At 33.2% G+C, this 21742-nt stretch overlaps 2 protein-coding genes across 3 annotated transcripts in view; one reads left to right on the forward strand and one right to left on the reverse strand.

The window, feature by feature from the left end:
- Positions 1-3979, forward strand: part of LOC140441901 (uncharacterized) — a 54776-nt gene extending 50797 nt beyond the window's left edge. The window contains exon 9 of one of the 2 annotated variants that reach the window (XM_072532880.1): positions 3345-3979. In XM_072532880.1, the coding sequence (XP_072388981.1) occupies positions 3345-3792 (448 nt within the window). In that variant the 3' untranslated portion in view covers positions 3793-3979. The remainder of the gene's footprint in view (positions 1-3344) is intronic. The other variant, XM_072532881.1, reaches the window with a different exon arrangement.
- An 8012-nt stretch (positions 3980-11991) lies between these two features.
- Positions 11992-21742, reverse strand: part of LOC140441902 (protein commissureless 2 homolog) — a 97585-nt gene continuing 87834 nt past the window's right edge. The window contains exon 2 of the mRNA XM_072532883.1: positions 11992-18750. Coding sequence (XP_072388984.1) covers positions 18479-18750 — 272 coding nt within the window. The 3' untranslated portion in view covers positions 11992-18478. The remainder of the gene's footprint in view (positions 18751-21742) is intronic.

A 21742-nucleotide genomic window follows, 5' to 3' on the forward strand; every position in this document is an offset into this window, starting at 1 on the left:
GTTTTCTCGTTATTTCTCATTGAATATTTCAAATTCTGCATTTGTCGAAATAAGCTAACCTTTAACATGCCGTATCTTGCTTGTGTTTCTAAAAGATACAATGTTAGTATCTACAGTGTTGTAATTAAATGCATATTTGTCGAGTTATTCTCTAAAAACTCTCTAAAAAAGTCAATTTTTTTCTTCGAAAAACTGTTACTTTCAACCACAAATAACTCGAAAAATATTAGTTTTGAGAATAAAACGTAACAAACATTTTTTTTCTTAGAATTGCTTTTTCCATCGAATTCCATAGTTAAAATGTAATGAAAAATTTCCACCCCAAAGTTTTAGTGAAATCCCAAATGTAGTGCGAAATGTAGTGTAGTCCCTATCTCCTGCGAAAATTTTAAATAAATCCATGCTGGAAGAAAAAATTGTTAGCCAAATGCTTCATTTTCTGGCCTAATAATATAACCTACAGTATTTATTAGTTTATTAAAAAAAAAGTCGTCTTTTATGCTTGGTGCGGCATAGTCACAGATTTTTTTCTATTTCTAGTAAAATTATTTGTTCGGTTATCTCTTCCCAGCTCCGAATATTGTTTCTTTACTTTTTATGTATACCTAGTTATAGAAAAGTAGTAGAGCAAGCGGGGTTCAAACTCACTTTGGTAACCTGTCCATCAGGGTCTCCGATGGAATGTATCGATGGCCTAGTTTGACCTTGGGGATGTACAAGAAGTACAAGAAGTGATCGACAATGACCAGAGGGTTGTAAGAAGTGGTCGCTTATCGCTTGATCTCTTCTTCTTCTTTCCCGAAGAAGTGATCGACAATGACCAGAGGGTCGTAAGAAGTGGTCGCTTATCTCTAGATCTCTTCTTCTCAGCCGAAGAATTGTCATCTACGTTACCTGTATGTCTTTACACCTGTCTCACTTGTCTCTTCTTTGTCTTACCTATCCTGAAGAAGTAAAAGAATCGGTCGACAATGACCAGAGGGGGTGTCTTTGAGTGGAACGGACCACCTTGTATGTCGAGTGCAAAACTCAGCGCTTATCGCTTCATCTCGTCTTCTTTTCGTTAAATTTGTACAGGGTGATCGAAATAAATGTGTATTAAGGTTTGAAAATTAGTTTTGTAGTGGCGAGTCAAAAAATAAATTGTACGGACTTGCTTAGACGTATCTGTCTAGCCTAGCCTAGCCTAGCCTAGCCGATCTTATTTTTACTCTTGAAACATGTAGAAATTGTAATCCGACAGGTTTCATTTAGCTATATATTTTTCAAAGTGTTGTATCATTTCATATTTATCTCTACATGTTTTACATTTATTTAAGGAACTTAAAGAAAAAACAAAGTACCAAATTAAAAAGTTTATTTATGTAAAATTATTTTTATGTCTACATGTTTTACATTTATTTAAGGAACTTAAAGAAAAAACAAAGTACCAAATCTAAAAGTTTATTTTATGTAAAATTATTTAATTCATAATACTGATAAATTAGTATGTCGTTCCACAAGTTTCTTTTAACCACCATCCAATACGACCACCTCACTTGATCAATATACTTTGCCCAAATTAATGCATCTCTATGTAGTGGATGGTCATCTGCTATTTGGGCATTGTAATTGCTTCTGTAATGAAAGTCTTCATCAGACAGAATGTCTTCTTTAATTTTTAATACTCCCATTCCAGAAGCTGGTAACGTTATTTTTTATTATTGCGGTCTCTGTCTCTTTACATACATTCTACTAGGTATATTTTTAGCACCACTCTCTTCCTTGTACACCTCTTCCAATTCACAATTTATACACAGCTCTTGTGGTTGTTCAGTGTCAGCACTACATTTTGGACATTTATTTTGCACAGGTACAGGTATATTCAAAGGATAAAATGATATGTTTCACAGATGTACAGATATTCTTCTCACTCAAATTTTCTTTGTTATCGTTGTTGTTGTTGTTGTTGTTGTTGTTGTTGTTGTTGTTGTTGTTGTTGTTGTTGTTGTTGTTGATTTTAAGAAAAATAGGATACACTCTTTCCAAAAAAGTACAATTAGGACTAAATTTTTTGTGATCTTCGATTATAATATTGTCATTTGATTCGCATTTGTAAATCTCTACACCACACTTGAAACACTTAACTATATCTTCCACTTGGAGAAAGTAAAATCCACAGGCAGCTAACTCTATTTCAGATTTATTCCCCTTACAATTGTTAAAAGTTGAAAGCCTTGAATAAAAATCGTCTAAATTTAGCATGTACACTTCAAGACACATATTAATTACTGACAAAATTTCGCTGGATACATTTATTTAAATACTAAATCATCAGATCATCAAATCAGTAGATTTGGTACTTTTTTCTAAAAAAATACATTGACGTAAATCTACAACACGCTATGCAACGTGATTAAATTTTTATTTCTTCATCGAAAACACATTATAAATGCAATAAACATATAAATAATTTTACATAAATAAACTTTTTAATTTAGTGCTTTGTTTTTTCTTTAAGTTCCTTACATAAATGTAAAACATGTAGAGATAAATATGAAATGATACAACACTTTGAAAAATATATAGCTAAATGAAACCTGTCGGATTACAATTTCTACACGTTTCAAGAGTAAAAATAAGATCGGCTAGGCTAGACTAGGCTAGGCTAGACAGATACGTCTAAGCAAGTCCGTACAATTTATTTTTTGACTCGCCACTACAAAACTAATTTTCAAACCTTAATACACATTTATTTCGATCACCCTGTACAAATTTAACGAAAAGAAGACGAGATGAAGCGATAAGCGATGAGTTTTGCACTCGACATACAAGGTGGTCCGTTCCACTCAAAAACACCCCCTCTGGTCATTGTCGACCGATTCTTTTACTTCTTCAGGGCAGGTAAGACAAAGAAGAGACAAGTGAGACAGGTGTAAAAACATACAGGTAACGTCGATGACAATTCTTCGGCTGAGAAGAAGAGATCTAGAGATAAGCGACCACTTCTTACGACCCTCTGGTCATTGTCGATCACTTCTTCGGGAAAGAAGAAGATGAGATCAAGCAATAAGCGACCACTTCTTACAACCCTCTGGTCATTGTCGATCACTTCTTGTACTTCTTGTACATCCCCAAGGTCAAACTAGGCCACCGATACGTTCCATCGGAGACCCTGATGGACAGGTTACCAAAGTGAGTTTGAACCCCGCTTGCTCTACTACTTAGAAACTCACCTTTTTGCTCTAGAACTTTTATATCGTCCACTATAAAACAACGGTATAAACTTAATACAGTTTCTACCGTTGTTTATTTTTTATTTCCACATTAACCAATCTTTTAGAATCTCAAAGTATATAAATCAGTTTCAGTGAAGAAAAAATAGTCATTCAGCTAGCCAAGACCAATGAAGAGTGCCTTCTGGCTTTCACAGAACTGGGACCTACTTACATGAGCGCCGACGCGGAGAAGGGGGAGATCGACTGTAAGTACTTCTTCCCAGCCGGATATAATGTACCCAAAGAAGTTATTCACGAAGTGAAGAAAAAGTTTAAAAAGAAGAAGGCTAAAGCACCTGTTGTTAATCAAGAAGAAACAACTTCAATTGCTACCAGCGATATTGCTAAGGAACAGGAAGATTTGGAGCACGAAGATGAGGAAGCTAATAGCGACGAAGAAAGAATAGAATGTGATGTTGTACAAGAAGAAAATATTGAAGAAGAAACTACTGAAGCTGATCAAAATTCTGCCAGAAGTGCCAAAGAAGCAGATAAAGCTACCTCACCAATTTATGATAATAAGAATTCGGAGTAGGTAATTCTTCTAACAAAATGGATGACTGCGTATTAACTAGCCGAAAATAAAAATGCTAATCACTTTATTGTAGAATAATATTGACATGAATTAGATAAGTAAAAATACCACTTTTTAATGAACTAAAAGTTATATCGAACACACCATATGAAGAGTAAAATAATACTTTTTTTATTATTGTTTTTTTTAATTAATATTTAAATAGGAACCAAATACCAACAAATTTTTACTGTACTAATTTAAAACAATACTTGGGCAAAATTCCTACCTTATTCATTCCACTTCCAGGCTATAAGTATACTATATTCCTCCCATTATATCCTATCATTTGTCACATATCTCTATATCCGTTCAGGCGTTGTAAGCTTAAGGCTAATTTTTGCAACGGTCGAAGACGACGATTTGACAAATGACAGTTTGATAGTCAGAGCTGTCGTGGTCTTAACTAATAAAACAATAAATTTCAGGCAAAGCCCTATCTTGGGGGCGTGTTAAAAAAATGTTTGAACACGTCGATTGATATTTTTAGTTGAGCATTGTTTCCATACAGAGGTGTGTATCATGTAACAGTGGCCAATACCAAGTTTCTTATTTCAAATATTAAGTGTTTTTTGATTTATTGCAAACAGTAACATTAAAAAGAAAGAAAATAATTCTCTTAGAATACAGAAATTGTGTCCCTAAATATTAAGTAACCCAAAAATCCTAGATTTAAATTTACTTCATTACCAAGTTTATTGATGGATGGGACTACAGTACACAAAGTTTGAATAAAAAAAATTTTTCAATAAAATCCTTTATAAAAAGGTATATAAAAAACCCAGTTGGGCTATGTTAAATGGACAAAACGTTTTCGGAATAAGTAGTCCATCATCAGTGTCAGGTTAATACATGGATGTAGCCACTAAATATGGGGGTAAAAACCCTTTAAAAATTACTAAATGAAATTTAGTTTACATTATGTCTAATTTAAAATTAAGATGGTAAAGTTACCGTTGGATTGGTAACATGGCGACATATGACTCTACATTAAGTAGTGCAAGTAATGAGACTTGCATCTTAATGTAGACTTTTAGAATTTCCAACATTTAGAATTTCCCTCTTCTATCTCCAATACTTTCGTAATGTAATAAAACATAGTACTATCATTATTTCCAATATTTCTCCTTAAATATAATTTAAACTTCTTCACAGTAAAATGTGTCAAAAAATAAAAATCTCTAAAAAATCGGCTAAATTAAATAATTATTATTGGATTGGAACAGTCTGATTTCAATATTTTAATGGAACAATATAATTTTACCACTTCTCTTGGTATTTTAGAATAAATTATTTATTGGCATTAAATTTTCCTAATGAAAGTACCTACTGCCAAATTAATATTAAGTTTTTAATCAAACTGAAAGACAGTTTACAATAATGGATTCAGCAATTCTTTACCGCCATCTAGTGAATAGAGGACAAACAAGCAATATGAAGTTTCTGCTCATAAAAGATTCCTATTACAGAAAATATTTTAGTTTAATAAATTGCAGAGTAATGACACAATAATCACGTATTTTAAAGTTTAAATCAGCTGTTACACTCAGACCTGTGTACATGTGTTTATGACTCAACATAAACAAGTACAAAAAAACCACTGTAAAAAATATTTTTTTACCTAGATATTCCTCAGAACAAGCACGCGGTATCTATTCCTTGTGGATTCATTTCTTTTTATACTGGAAGTGTATTTTCTACAGATTTTGCGTACCTACTCATTCTATTTTGATTTGTTAGCAATATTTTTTTTGTTTAATTTGACTTCATGTGTCAGATCAGAAGATCTCTTAATCTATTTCAGGTTTAAGCAAGTGTACCCACATTCTTTATCCCTTTAACGGGCGGGTGAGGCCTGCCACTCCACTCCCATATGAAAGTGTGACATAGATAAACTTTGTATTTTTTTTATAATAATATTGAAACCGTATACCCCAATCAATGATGCGCATAAATATAATTTATTTTTCTGTAGGGAATATACTCGAGATTTTATGACTGATAATGCACTAATGCACTAAAATCGATAGTTGTATCTCTTGTCTTTGAATATTTATCAACGAAGATATGAATAGGTACCTAATCCACGGAAAGAGAAAAATTTTAGTGCATTTGTCCAATTGTATCCCACCATGGGGTAGATTTCTACAGCTATAGAGCACATTTGGCCAATTTGATAAAGCATTTGTCTAAGACATAAATAAAAAATTATTTTAACCACGAAGTATTTACCAACGAGATTTGTTTGTTACAACATAAACATACACGACAAAGAAATTATTGAATATTATAAGGAAAAAATGAGGCACTTTATATAAAACGCTTGCCGAGATGCTCCCTTGATTTCTAAAGGTATGGGAAGTTTTGCCAGAATTCCTCTACAGTTATATTGCTAATATCATTTTTCTTCTTCTTCTTCTTTTTATGTAGACATGACTCTGTCTGTTTTTCAGTGTACCTCCAGTAAGATGTTGTCTTTCTACTAATCCTTTTCCTATTGGGAAATCAACTCTTGTCGTCTTTACTACTCTATTTGTTATCATTCGGCTTATATGTATGATCGTTCCATTCTACTCCTTTATTTCTTACCCAGTTCTTGATGTTCTCCACCTTGCATCTACGTCGTATATCTGTACTTCTAGCTCTCCCATATAGTATCTTGCCATCAATTTTTTAAGTGTTTTTATATTTGCTGTTTCTAAAATCCATTTTGTCCTCTCTGTGTCAGGTCATGTTTCTGCCGCGTATGTCATTATTGGTCTGATGACTGTTTTGTAAATTCCGCCTTTCATTTGTTTCCCGATATTTTTATTTCTCCATATTGTTTCATTCAGACAGCCTACGGTTCTATTTGCTCTATTTACTTGATCTTCTACTTCAGTTTCGAGCATTCCGTAGCTAGATAATGTGATCCCTAGATATTTAAACTCCATCAGTATTATCTGACCTTCTCGTTCTAATTTACATCTTAGTAAATTTGCTGTTGTAACCATGCATTTTGTCTTTTTTGGGTAAATTAACATATTAAAAAATTTATTCTTCACTTTGAAAGAGTAGTATTACGTCGTCTGCATAGCAGATTATTTTAAGTTGTTTTTTATGTGGTTTTGTTTATTTGTTAATATAATTTTTGAATAGAATAATTTTGAATAGAATGAAGCTAATGTTCAGTGTGAATCGTAAAAATTTAATTGTTAATTTCTCATCCTTCTGCTTGGCCTACAAAATAACCGTTTTCTTTGTTGCAAATTATACCAACATGAAGTCATCTGAAAGACCATTTATTTCCTCCTGATCACTGTGCAAATCTGAATTACAATTAAACATCGTAGCGCCTAATGTGAGAAACTAAAGTAAGATAATTGATTCTTTGGTCTTTTTTGCCTTCTTTTGTGCAGGTTTTAAATTTTCACTTCCGTTAATTTTCGTATTTACAACGTTGAATCGTTTGTTAGTATTTTTCTTTTCTTCAGCGTCTACTCTATTCTTAGCTGATGTACCTACTAGTATAAATGCGTGACTTTCCTTTTTTCAAGCACGCCTGTTCTGCTTTGGTAGCAACGTAGGAAAAATGGTCGAATACCCGTCAATTTTGTCTGTTGGAAGATTCTGTTACTCTTAGGTATGAAGCTTGACTGAACACATTTGTCAGCACCTCTTACGTCAAGTCCGTGATAAATATCAGAATATCAGTCCCCTACAAAGGCATTTTGGGGTATGAGTAAGAGCTGGATAGTTCGACATTTATCACAAAATCATGAGATGTTATTGGTGTACGGTTATTTTCCATTTGTAAACTTGTGGAAGGTCCATAGGTGAGCACTCCAGCAAAATCAAAACGGTCAAAATTAACTGTTTACTGGTCAAATTCAGGCTTTTTCGAAAGCATTTCTTATATTAATAGGAACAAATGATAGCATATATGGCTAAACTATCAAACTTGCAGTGTCGTACATCGTTATTGTTTTGCCAGGGTACGATAAATTTAGTTATTAAAGGCTGGCTTGTACCTAGTTTTAAACAAGCCCTAAACTCAGATGACCTGCTCCTGCATCCTGTGTATGCAGTAAGCTGGGAAGGAAAGCATTACTATTCCATGGTCTGTGCAGTAATAGTTTGCATCAAGTGACGTAATGACTCTCGAGGTTGTCAACAATTAAGAGTACCGAGTTTTCAACAAAGAAATGCATATGTTTCCGAATACATTCCAATAATTTGATAAATATGGCTGTTGAAATCCTGACTGATTTTCTTAAATATCCAACTGCATTGGGCAGACTTAAATATAAACAATGATCTTTCGTTCTTAATAGCGGGTACATATATAATGGTGGAATAGTTACACCGGTGACGGTTATAATTTCACAGAAAGTGACAAGTGTTTCTCCATCTGACGAAAACATTTACCCACTTGGTGCTTGAATGACTGTAGAAACACCAGTTTTATCAGTATTAACGACTTTTTTCAGAGAAAGAAATTGATATTTCAACGTAGGCTTTATTAAAACCGGACGTGCGAGCATTGCTAACATTTTCGGCTTTTCTATACGACAGACAATTTAGTGCGTTTCATGAATAAACTTATCGATTTAATTCCTGTTATCTAATTTTCGGTAGAAACCTATAGAGGATTAACACCGAGCTGCGAGGCCTCATTGCTTGTCGTACTAGGTCATTCATAGGTAGATCAGATTGTCATCGAATGCCATAGTCTGTGGACTAGTACGCATTTCGATGCGCATCGCCCCGCCTCGAATTTTCCTGCTCTTGACCTGGAAATCCCTATTTATCGCTCGAACAGCGCATATAAACATGGTATAATAAACTACAGAGGTAACATATTGCGCACGTCGCATGACCGTCGGCCAGGTAGTGACGTCAGTTGCAGCGTAGCGTAGTCAGTCAGAAACTAGCATCCGAAGAGTGCAGTTATAAATTTCGGAGTTTTCTCACAGTAATAGTTTTAATTTTTACGATATGCGTTGTGCGGTATTTGGCTGTTCCTCTGATAACCAGAGCAAGCGAAATCCTTGTCTTGACACGAGGTTTTTTCGTTTCCCTAAAGAGGAAAATCTAATTAAACAGTGGGTGCACGCCACCGGTAGAAAAGATAAATTTAACCCAAAGACGTCTTATATTTGTTCAAAACATTTTACAGAGACTGACTTTTATGTAAATCTTAAGCATCAACTACTGAATTATCGGCCGAAAAATTATAGGGGTTTGAAAAACGATGTTGTACCCAACAGGAATTTGCCTATGATGAAACTTGAGGTTACCACGATAAGCCACGATGGCGCAATAAAAAAAAGGCAAAGAAAACAAGTCGTTGATGAATTATTAAGCAGGTAATTATATGTAATTGTTTTTGTAGATATAAGCTTCTTTAGAACTTCTTAGAAATCTTTTACTTATTGCTTGTTTGTATCTTTATTATTTAATTTCCGTAGCAAACGTGAAGGCTCTGGGGCTAACATTAAACAAGTAGGCACTGAAGATAACTCTCAAAGTTTTATTCAGGGTGATGGTTTTAACAATAATACTGCAGAGAAAAGGTAAATTTTTCTAAAATTTATGCTTTAAAATTTAAAACTATAGAGCCTGTCATAGTGCTCCAAAGTAAAATTATTATTTAATTTATGGTAATTATAAATAAATATTAAAAACAAAATATTTTTAGCACACAAACAGAACCACTAATACACCTGAATCAAGAACTGATTAATGAAATTTCACTTCTAAAGCAACAACTAAATGTGGCAACAGCAAAGGTGTCTGCAATGGAAAATACTATTTCAGCCGTAGAAAATATTTTTTCGAAAAATCAAATTAAAAAAATTAAAAATAACAAACGAATATTGTGGTCTATATCCGAAATTTCAAAAGCCATATCATTATATTCAGCTGGACCTCGAGCTTACAGACTCATGATAAAAAGAAATTTTCCGTATCCCGCAGTATCTACACTGCAATCTTGGTTAAAAAACATTAAAATACAGCCTGGTACATTAAAAAACTCTTTTAAAATTGTGGAATACTCCAGCTTTAGTACGAAAGATAAAGTTTGTACTTTATTATTTGATGAGATGAAAATAAAAAAAGAGTATGTCTACGATAAATCGGAAGACCAAGTATTACAGCCATTTGCGTATGTGCAAGTCGTAATGTTGACAGGTTTATTTAAACAGTGGAAACAACCTGTCTATTACAATTATGATACAAAAATGACTTTTTCTATCCTATCTGAGATTATTACATTTGTAGAAGAAGCAGGTGAGTACCAGCATACCATATTTAGGTACTCATATTTACTTATAAATTTTCTCTAGGTTTCCAAGTATTAGCCATGGTTTGTGATTTGGGAGGTGGAAATAGAGGACTGCACACAGAATTGGAAATTACAGAATCAAAACCTTATTTTAAAAACCCTCACAATGGTCAAAATGTTTATGTTTTTGCTGACGTGCCACACCTATTAAAGCTTATCAGAAATCATTTTGTGGATGAAGGTTTTATTTTTAATGGAAGAGAACTGAATAAGGACTGTGTTGAATCTGTTCTTGATGCTACAGCAGGTTCTGATTTAAAAATTACCCACAAAACAGACAAAGAAAAGCTCAATGTCAGAGGAGCTCATAGACAGAGTAAAATATGCCGCAAAATTATTCTCCCATACGGTATCGAAGGCTATTAGTAGGTGCGGCATGCTTGGTCTCATTAATCAAGACACAAATTGGACACAACTAGCAGATGTTTTTAAATTAGTAAGTGTTATAATTTGTAAGGTAAACATTAATTACAAATTTGTTTTAACTTGTTATAGGTGAACGACTGGTTTGATGTTTTTAATGTAAGCGTTCCTGTGAGCGACACTCGAACCAGAAACCGGGCTTACGGTTTGGCGCTAGAAGAGCAAAATGATATTTTAAAAAGAATGTCTGACATGATTTCAACAATGCGCGTTAAAGGCAAGAAATCATTGCTTCCGTTCCAAAAAGGTAACACAATATATCAAAGTAAAAACACATTTGTTACATTTTATAAAACATTGTAGGTATTCTTATATCAAACAAGGCTCTGCAGTTGCTGCTTGAAGATGTAGGTAAACGATACAATATGAACTACCTTTTGACGAGACGCTTAAACCAAGATCCCTTGGAGAATTTTTTTGGGGTCATAAGAGCGAAAGGTGGTTTGAACGATCATCCAACTTCTTTAGATTTTAAATACAGACTGCGTTCTTATTTAATGGGAAAAAACGAAGGTGCTTTTTCAGATTACTGTAATGTAGAAGACGATGGTACTCCTACATTAACTATGAGCGGTAGTATGGTGGAAAAGCTTGCTTCAAAAAAAACAATCATTGACACCAATCCCACGGATGGAGATGATATAGTCCTCTCTGAAGAACTCGATGATTTAAGATATGATGGACTAGAACATTTAGGAGGATATATTTGTAGCAAGCTTAAAGGCAAGTTACCAAATTTAACTAAACAAAGTTCGACGTCTTACACCTGGACCAATCATTTGACAGAAGGTGGACTATGTAAACCTTCTAACGAATTTATGGCTCATTTGGAAAAACTAGAGCAAATTTTTCAAAACTTAAATGGAGATACCATATTTACTGGCAAACAATATATTTCAAGTCTGTTATCCGCAAGTATTAATATTGATTGTCCTGAAGATGCTAAGAAAATATTTTTTCGATCGCGTATGTACTTCCGTATAAAAGATTTTAATAAAAAAATTATTTTAGCACGTACTAATAAAAGAAAAATACAAAAAACTATCGCATAATGTATATATTTTTAAACTAAATTGTTTAAAAACTGCTTTATATATAGTTATTTATTTTGAAAATTGGCATCTGACTTCTGTAAGTGACGGTTGTTTTAAGTATTTAAATTTAAGTATATATTTACCAATTATGTGCAATATAAAAATTTTGTTCCTTAGAAGTTTATAAAAAGTGCAAGTATGTTAATTTATTTATATTAACATACTTGTTATATTAGTTATATTAGTTTTATACTTGTTATTTTATACTTGTTATATTAGTTTTAATTCGCATAAAAATTAGACATATTTGACTAATAAAACATGATAAACTTTTGTTTTTATTTAAAATGTATGAAGAAAGTAAAATAATATGCAAAATATCCATATTTAGGATGACTAAGTTACGAGTGCTTATGTATACTATTAGGAGCAATGTGAATACTACGCTGCAAGTGACGTAGCTGCGCAAGGACAACGCGATTTTGCACTTCGGAATAGATGGCCCTGGCATATAAATATTGGCGATTTTCAGGTCAGCCAGGTCAGTCCCTCACGGGCTCTCCGAGAGCTTAATGCTCTCGGGGCTCTGCTTCCTGCATTTATTTTCCATACTCTGCGGCTGAGAATTGTTTCAACTTAACTTGGTGTTTTATTTCGACAAAGAAATTGTCATGTAAGAAATATCTTGCCTTTTTCAAGGCAAGACACCGAAGATAAGTATTTTCCAAGTCCATAACCCGAAAATGGACTTAAGTAGAGGAGCTCTCGACAGCAATATTCGAAGCCCTCTACAGAGCACCCGGAGATAACAGAAGGTGGTTAGACCCTTATTTGTTCCCCCGAGGTGACAAGATACCAGCGTACTCAAGATCATCAAGATTCATTTAGAACGACTACGTTAGCCTTTTTGTTTTCGAGCCAGGATCCGGACCTGAACCATCTACCACTAGATAATTTTACAATTAAGTGAAAAAAGGTTCGACCGCTTGACTCGCTTAAATAACCTGACCTACTATCATTTTTTTTATTAATTTAATTTTTAGGAATATTATATATTGATCACATTATATTTGAAAGAGATAAAAATAAAACTAACTACCTAATTATCAAGAGTTTTTTAATTGATAACATAAATAACAAATATTTACAAGAACACCGAAATTACGGTTACTGACGTTACATCAGACTTAAATAAAATTATCACTTTTTGTGTAAACTTACGGTATTCGACGTTGATATCTATACTAATCACAGCCTTTATACAAAATTATCATTTAGTCATATATTTAAGCCCATTCCTAATACTAAGAACAATATTAATATCATTCAGCTATGTAATATGTGACAAAATTCACCAAAAACTTACAAAAGTTTGTATTGAATCAAAAAAACAAATTAAAAATATTGATAACAAAAATTGACAATAATTTAACATTCTGCAAAAAAATAGTATCCAAACATTTACTGTTCAAAGCATATTTTCAAAATGACAAATATGCCAAAAACTCAATATTAATGTGCTCGATAGTAGAAAAGTGACTTGTAAATTTGTCAAGTAATACTACCTATAGTAAGTAAGCTTTTAATGGATTAGAGAAGTGACCAAAATGGGAGATGTTAGAGATTAAGTGGTACAAATTTAATGTTAATTAGCATATCATATTATTCGAAAATATTAGGAAGATTAAAAGAAGAAGGTTGAAAGTGGAATAAGCGGATCATATTTTGGAAACCTTGAGGACACAAGTGTGATAGATCTCAGTATTAGTAGTAAACTGTATGAAATCATAAATAAACTTAACCTACCCAACAAAATATTAAAACGATAATGAGTAAAGTGGTATGTAGAATAGAATCTTTTTCGTAAGGGTTTGAAACAGGTGAGTTAACTACACGTAGATGCTCTGACATATCTTATTTTATTATATCCATCGAGAAGCTCTGGTAAATTACAGGGATGTCAGGCATGATACCTGTCAAGAGCGTATGAATGCTAAGCTCTCAGTAGATTCCAATTATTATCAATACCTATGAACAATAGAAGTACGAACAGATCAAAACTGAAGTGGAAGGGTGGTGTAGATGAGACTGTCAGGAAGATTATCGTGGTAAATTGGAAACGGTTGGCAGTGGGCATGATAGACTGATGAACAAGACTAGGAAAGGTTGATAGTTAATTTAGCCGCGATGATTATGATGATAATATTGATTTGATTGTAGAAAAAATAGATGATCTTGAAGACATAACAGACATCTAGCAGTCATGGAATGAAAAATTGATAAATAACTTGTCAATTTATCCTACGTATTAAGAATGGGCTGTGAAAAGTCGACCAATAGCTAATGCCTATGAAAAGTTTACTTTAAATATACATCTCCCACTGTTTTAATAGCACAATAAATAAACACGTGATTAGATTAAAAATTTTAAACTTTTTTACTTTTTACAACCAATAATTGTTGAAATTTATCCCCACGTTGAAACAATAATTTTGAGTAGTAGAATTATACACTAAGTAAAAGAAATGATTGAAAACTTATTAGTATAATTTTAAGAGTAAAATTTAAAATATTTCAAAGAATAAAATATTTCATGGACAAAAATATCGAATATTTTGGAATTTTCCAATTTTTTTTGTAGTCACTATTATTTCAAAATAATTTTAGATTACTGATAATACTCATATAGTAGGCTGATGTACTCAACTGGTTTGAAATATTTTGATGTTTATTCAGTGGTTAGTGTCATTTGTACATTTTATCATAAAAATCCTTCTTCACGTAAAGAAAAAATCATACTAATTCGGTTATTTATAGTTTAATTTATTAAGTTTAATTAAATATTGTTTTGATTTAACTAAGTTTAAAAAACAAGTATCCCACCAATTCGGCACTGCGATGAAGTCCAAGTAGCACATATTTTAATTTTGTACAAAGAAGGATATGCACAAAAAGGTATCGCACGACGTCTCAGCAGAACTGAATCTATAGTTTCAAATACTCTAAAAAGGTACCGCGAAACAGGAAATTTTGTAAGAAGGCCTGATCAAGGACGTCCAAGGTGCACAACCGCAATTGATGACCGTTTTTTGGTTCTTAGTTCTACACGAAATCGTTTATTGACATCGATGCACCTCAGAAATGAGCTATTAAATGTTTGACGAGTTAATGTGAGTTCACAAACAGTTAGACGAAGATCAAAAGAAGCAAACTTAAAGCCCAGACGCCCCGCCAAAGTTCCACGTCTTCTCCAAAATCATAAAGCTCGTCATTTGGAATTTGCAAGAACACATATTTAGTGGAATATCGACAACTGGAAAAACGTTCTTTTCACTGATGAGACCAGAATCCTATTATGGAAGCCAGATGGTCAAAACTACGTCTACAGAAGAGTTGGAGAACGATTCGCCAGCTGCAGTCTCGCCCAGACCGTTAGTTTTGAAGTTGATGGCATAATTCTTTGGGAAGTTATTAGTTGGGAGGTACGTACCGCACTTGTGGAAGTGATTGGACAGACGACTGGTGATTCTTTCGTTTAAAACATCATGCAAGATCATGTTTTGTCATATGTTGGTTACATTGGATATGAAAGATTCACATTAATGCACGATAATACTCGACCACATGCCGCTGCCATAGTGAGTAATTATCTTGATGAGGTCCAAATTTGAAGATTGAATTGGCCACCGTCTAGCCCGGATTTAAATCCAATACAGCACATGTGGTATCACCTAAAACGCAGCATACGACAAAGAAATCCCGTTCCAAATGCGATAGAGCAGCTTCGGCTTGCTGCACAGGATGAATGGAATGCAATTTCCCAAGGATATGTCCAAAATTTACTTGCAAGCATGCTGAGAAAGATGCAAGCAGTAATAAGAGCTAGAGGGGGGAATACACGTTACTGATCATGCACTTCTTTCAGTTTAAACCAGTTGTATAAGCAATTTAAATTATCATTTAAGTTTAGAGTAAAATAACTTTATTTACCTAATATTAAACATTTATTTTTTTCGCAATTTTTTCCGCATAAAAACTTAAAATTGTTCATTAAACATTGTTAAAATAAACTCTATTTTACAATAAATGACTTGCTTGACCAGAATTTATTTTGAAAAAACAAAAATTTTAAAATTCCAAAATATTCGATATTTTTGTCCATGAGTGTATATATATATATATATATATATATATATATATATATACATATAGTAGTCTAAATATGTCTAATCCTACATAGATTGACAAGAAATCTCATGAAAAAATAGCTAATTAGGAGAATTTTATATCTTTCTATTAAATTTAACAACATATAGTTATCTTTACTTTTACTCAGTATAGTAAAAAACTGTATTGATGAAACCACTCTAACATTAAATGTTAATTACAAAAATAAGTTACCTACGTCAGTGAAATTCAAAGTAATAATAAGTTTTTAATACGATGTTGAAAGCTGTAACTGCGTGGGAAATTTTTATTCAAGTAGGTAATGTAGATACGACACCCAAAATAGTTTTAGATAAATAATGGTCAATTAAAATGGTTTTTGATAAATGTTTGTATCTACTTCGCCGTAAGCTGATCAGTAAATACAAAATTGTGTTTGGAGAAATGTGGAACAATATACTAAAAACTGAATTCGTGCACCTCTGAAATGTATAGAATCTAAGTATTGATCTATGAGGCTATTGAGGCTATGAAGAACCTGAAAGAGTGGCATGCAGAATAGCCATGATGATTGCCAACCTTTGTCGCGGAGATGGCACTTAAAGAAGAAGAAGAAGAAATTATACTTCGAAATTTATGATATTTTAATTAAATTAACAATGAAACACTCTCGAAAAATCAAGGTACAGAATAAACTTATTGAGAATCATATTAAAGCTTATCCCAAATACCATACCAAATAATATCAATAGTAATCAATAATAATATCAATGTAAATATATATATATATATATATATATATATATATATATATATATATATATATATATATGTGTGTGTGTGTGTGTGTAATTGTAGAAAAATTTTTATGTGGGTGATATATTGAGCGGAAATAGATGCAAAATACTGGAATCGATTGTTTAGGGAAAGATAGGGAAAAATGAAGCTTCCTGACTGAAAAGTATTCAAGATTAGATGGAAATACAAAACGCATAGCATAATTTTTTTAAAAATAAGAAGTTTAATTGGCCCAGGTCCAATAAAGGTTAGATTGGCCCAGTAATTCACCAGACCTCAACCCCATTGAAAAAATTTATGGGCCATTTGCAAACCTAGACTGCGCAAAATCGACGGTACTACAAAAATAAAAATGATGGAAGCGGTCATTCAGGTTTGGTTTTGAGATGAAAGGATATCTGAAAACTGTCAGAAGCTATGCCAAAACGGGTAAAAGCAGTAATTCCAGCCAAATGGGGACATTTTTCCTACTAAATGATGTAATTTTACCGTTATAGTTTTTCAAAATATAATTTTTTTTTTTTTAATAAACTGTTTTTCAATAAAACAAACTATGATTTCAATAATTCGCACGGTACCGTATCTTAATTTTTTTAAATCTATGAACGAAATTGTGGTTAATTCCAATTAGAGGTAGTAAATCAAATATTTACATATACACATATCAGGTTTTGGCGATGATGAGGATGTACCAGAACAAGAACAAATAACTAGCAAAAATGTAAAGATGTCTAAACAAATCAATATAACAAAAGAAAAACATTATCGCTGAAAAATAAGATAAAACGTATTTGGTACATCTATAAAGGATAGTTAAAGTCCGATTAATTATGAATATTTGAATGTAAAACTAAGGATATGGATCTTAAAAGTTTTGTTATTTATTTAGACTTATGGGTATATTATATTCAGCAACTTTTCACTTATTTGGCTTGTATAAAGAATTAAATCTCGCTCATTAAGAATAAACATTTTGTTTACATTTCCTGCATAAACGAGCCAGGAAAACATTTTTCTTCTTACTGTATTTAAAAAATTATAATATAAAAATCTGGATGGGGCAATATGATTTTCAATACAAATTTTTAACTTTAAACAAAAGTTCTTTTGGAAAGCTGTCACATTTCTATTTACAATAATCATTTTAGAGAATCAACAAAATAAGCAAAAAACGTAATTATTTATATAACTCTCTCAGTATACTACTGTACTTTTTTTATGTTGCTATGACGTCTGACAATAATGAGGTATCATGTCATAATTAATCGGTACACTTTGTCAAAACTCGGAATGACTGAAAATTATAGAATCAGCATGCCCACTTGATGCGCAGCAAAATTATCGGAAAATATCTTAGTAAGAGAAGTAAACTCAACGTGTAAACTACGTTTAAAAATCACGTAGTCGAGTCCCGGTGTTTATACATAAATATATTTCCTTTCGAATACTTTCTTTGTCATTCCTAGTCTTGACGAGTAATAACTCAAAGCATCCATTTTAAAAGAATCTATGCAATCCATCTCAAAGCACCGAAATAGCTTGATTACTTTGGTTAAAATATTAATTGTTATGATTTTCATTTCATCGAAATAGTATGATGTAGAATTTTTTATAACATTTTTAACAAAATTTTAAAACCGGGTCCAATTAATTGTTATTAATCAAGCAATTCATGTTTTCTGCTTATTGCGTTGTTCTTAAAGCATATTACAGTTCAAAACTAATTTTAAGTCCATGACAGAGCAATATTTAAAATACAAAAACAATCCATCGTATCCGTTTCAAACCACTGCACAATCTCGGCGACTTGAAAAATCCATCAGACTAAATCTCCTTCGCTCGAAACCACAAAATAAAAAAATCCTTTTAAATTTCAAGTTCAAGTATAGTCAGAACTTCATGTCGCTTTTGCGGAATCCGCGTTATCGGTAGTACATCCATGGAAGAACTTCACTACGTTCATACTAACGGGTGTAACGGGCGTCGGAGGTGTCTGCGGCGTCCAGTCTGCAACTTCTACCGTTTTGGCAGGAAGTGGAGGGTCCTTGACCCGATGGAGCTGCTGCAACGCTTCCTCGTATGTTGGTAGGCCCGATGCTATTGTGTAACTTGGTAGTTCCGATTCCGGTAACCCGGTTTCTATGTTGCCAGCGTTTCTCGCTTCTATAACTGTAACAAAAGAATAAAAATTAGTCATGTGGGAAATACGATTAGGAAGAAATTTCTTAACGACAACTGGTTATTGTTTTAATAGTGAATAAACCAAATGTTTCTATTTGATTACTTTTTAATGGAAGGTTACGATATTTATATAAAAACTATGTGTAAAACTTCTATAATGGTAATGTCTTGAGGACATCTTACAGATATAAGAATGATAAAGTGGTTTTAATACATTTTCCCCATAAAAAAAATCCACAAAACTACATGGCAATCAGCAAACGGACAAACAAAAAACCACATTGACCATGTACTTATTGATAACAATAATTATTAAAGCGAGGCTTCTATACTGGCGATGTATTACTTGTCACGGGTAGCGTTACGAAATATCGGATCTTTGTATCTCTTACACCCATTAAAAACAATGAAGAATGGGAAAAGCTCTGGACCTGACATGCTTCCTATAGAAATCCTAAGAATTCTAGATGAGAAACACACTAATGTTTTAGTGACACTCTTGAACCAAATTTATAGTTCAGGCATATTACCCAAAGAGTGGTTAACGTCGATTTTTATTTGTCTCCCCAAAGAGAAAAACGCAAGAGAATGCAGCGATTACCGAACCATTAGCTTGATGTCTCATGTGCTAAAGTTACTACTAAAAGTCATCCATAACCGAATATATCACAAACTAGACATAGACGTTAATGATACACAATTTGGTTTTCGCAAAGACCTAGGAACCTGTGAAGCTGTTTTTTCACTTAATATACTGATACAAAGATGCCTGAACGTCAAACAAGATATATACGCATGTTTTATTGACTATTATAAAGCATTCGATAAAGTAAGACATAAACAATTAATGAATGTACTGAAATCAACGAAGATTGACTACAAGGACCTCAGGATCATATCAAATTTATACTATAAACAGCGAGCAAATGTACGTGTTAACGAACAGCTGTCAGAAGAAATTGAAATTAGATGTGAAGTCAGACAGGGATGCGTATTGTTCTTTTGCGTACTGATTCTTTTTAATGCCTACTCCGAAGAGATCCTGAAAAACGCCCTTGAGGGTGAAACAGCTGGAATAAAAGTAAATGGAGTTCCCATTAACAACATTGGATATGCAGACGACACTGTGATCTTAGCCGACAATAATAAAGATCTTCAGAGACTGGTGACCAAAATAGCGGAATATGGAAAAGAGTCTAACAATGAATGTCAAGAAGACGAAATTTATAAGAATATCGAAATCTCAAAAAAATAACGAGAATCTTTTAATAAACGGAACCAACGCCGAACAAGTAGACAAATATGTATATCTGGGAACAATGATTGATTTCAAACAGGCGTTTGATGGAGTAGATCGACAAAAGATTTTAAAGCAACTATCTATGTTAGGGATACCCAATAAGTTGGTTAAACTTATACGAATGACTCTGGAGGGTTCCAAAGCTATGGTGAGAATAGATGGAAATATGACGCAGGCCTTTGATATTGAAAATGGAGTTAGACAAGGGGATGCCTTATCAACACCACCGGCTGTATTAATACAAGATCTATTCAAATATGCGCATATGCGGATGATGTTGCCATAATAAGCCGCAACAAAAGGGTATTAAGCGAAAAAGTTATAGAACTGAAACGAGAAGCTGCTACGTTTGGTCTATATATAAATGAAAGCAAAACAAAATATATGGAGTGCACAAAATCGAATGAACATGAGAATCTGAAGGTAGACAACCATACCTACAAATATGCCTCAACTTTTCCCTACCTAGGCTCAATAATAAATGACAACAACAACATCAGTCAAGAAATACAAGCACGGATTCTTAGCGGTAATAAGTGCTTTTATGCATACAAAGGCCTAATGAAAAGTAAGTTACTGAATCGTGAGTCTAAGCTGAGAATCTACAAAACAGTAATTAGATCAGTGGTCACATATGGATGTGAAACATGGATCTTCTCAACCACTGATGAAAATCAACTGAGAATATTTGAGCGCAAAATACTAAGGAAGATATTTGGACCAACCCAATGCAGCGATGGTTCGTGGAGAATTAAAATGAACCACGAGCTGGATGAACTAATGCAGAGCGCAGATATTGTCAGATTTGTAAAGTCACAAATACTAAACTGGCTTGGTCACCTAGAAAGAATGCCTGATAATCGAGCTGTAAAAGTAGTCCAGAGATGGAAGCCCCAAGGAAACAGAACAAGAGGAAGGCCCCATAAAAGATGGATAGACGACGTAGGGAGGGATCTTAAAACCATGAACATCAGGCAGTGGCGAAGAAAAGTATCCGACAGGGCTGAATGGAAGAACATTGTTAAGCAGGTCAAGACTCACAAAGGGTTGTAGCGCCATTAGAAGAAGAAGAAGAAGAAGGGAACAATGATTAACTCCACAAATGGTTACATTCAGGAGATCAAAATCAGAATAGAAAAGACTAGAGCAAATTTCAACAAAATGAGAAGGGTGCTATGTACAAGGGATTTAAAATTGGAACTAAGACTTAGGTTGGCGAGTTGCTATGTTTTTTCGACTTTTTTTTATGGAATGGAATCTTGGACCTTGAATGCAACATCAATGAAAAAACTGGAATCATTCGAGCTGTGAGTGTATAGAAGAATTCTGAAAATATCGTGGACAGAACACGTCACAAACAAAGAGGTTCTGAGATGGATGAATAAAGAAATAGAAATTTTAAATATAATTATAACAAGAAAATTGGAATATCTCGGACATATTATACTTAGAGAGAAATACACCTTGCTCCAACTGATTATGCAGGGAAAGATCCAAGGAAAGAGAAGCATAGGGAGGCGTAGAATAGCGTAAAAGTCCGAATAGCTATGATGATTGCCGATTACCGCCGCAGAGATGGCACTGGAAGAAGAAGAAGATATCTATTCACTACTCTCGATCAATTCCTGTCTAGTCATATGTTTATTCTAAGCAGGTTTAAAGTAAACACTGCATGAAAAA

This window comes from Diabrotica undecimpunctata, chromosome 5 (genome assembly GCF_040954645.1).
Source record: "Diabrotica undecimpunctata isolate CICGRU chromosome 5, icDiaUnde3, whole genome shotgun sequence".
Taxonomy (NCBI): Eukaryota; Metazoa; Arthropoda; class Insecta; order Coleoptera; family Chrysomelidae; genus Diabrotica; species Diabrotica undecimpunctata.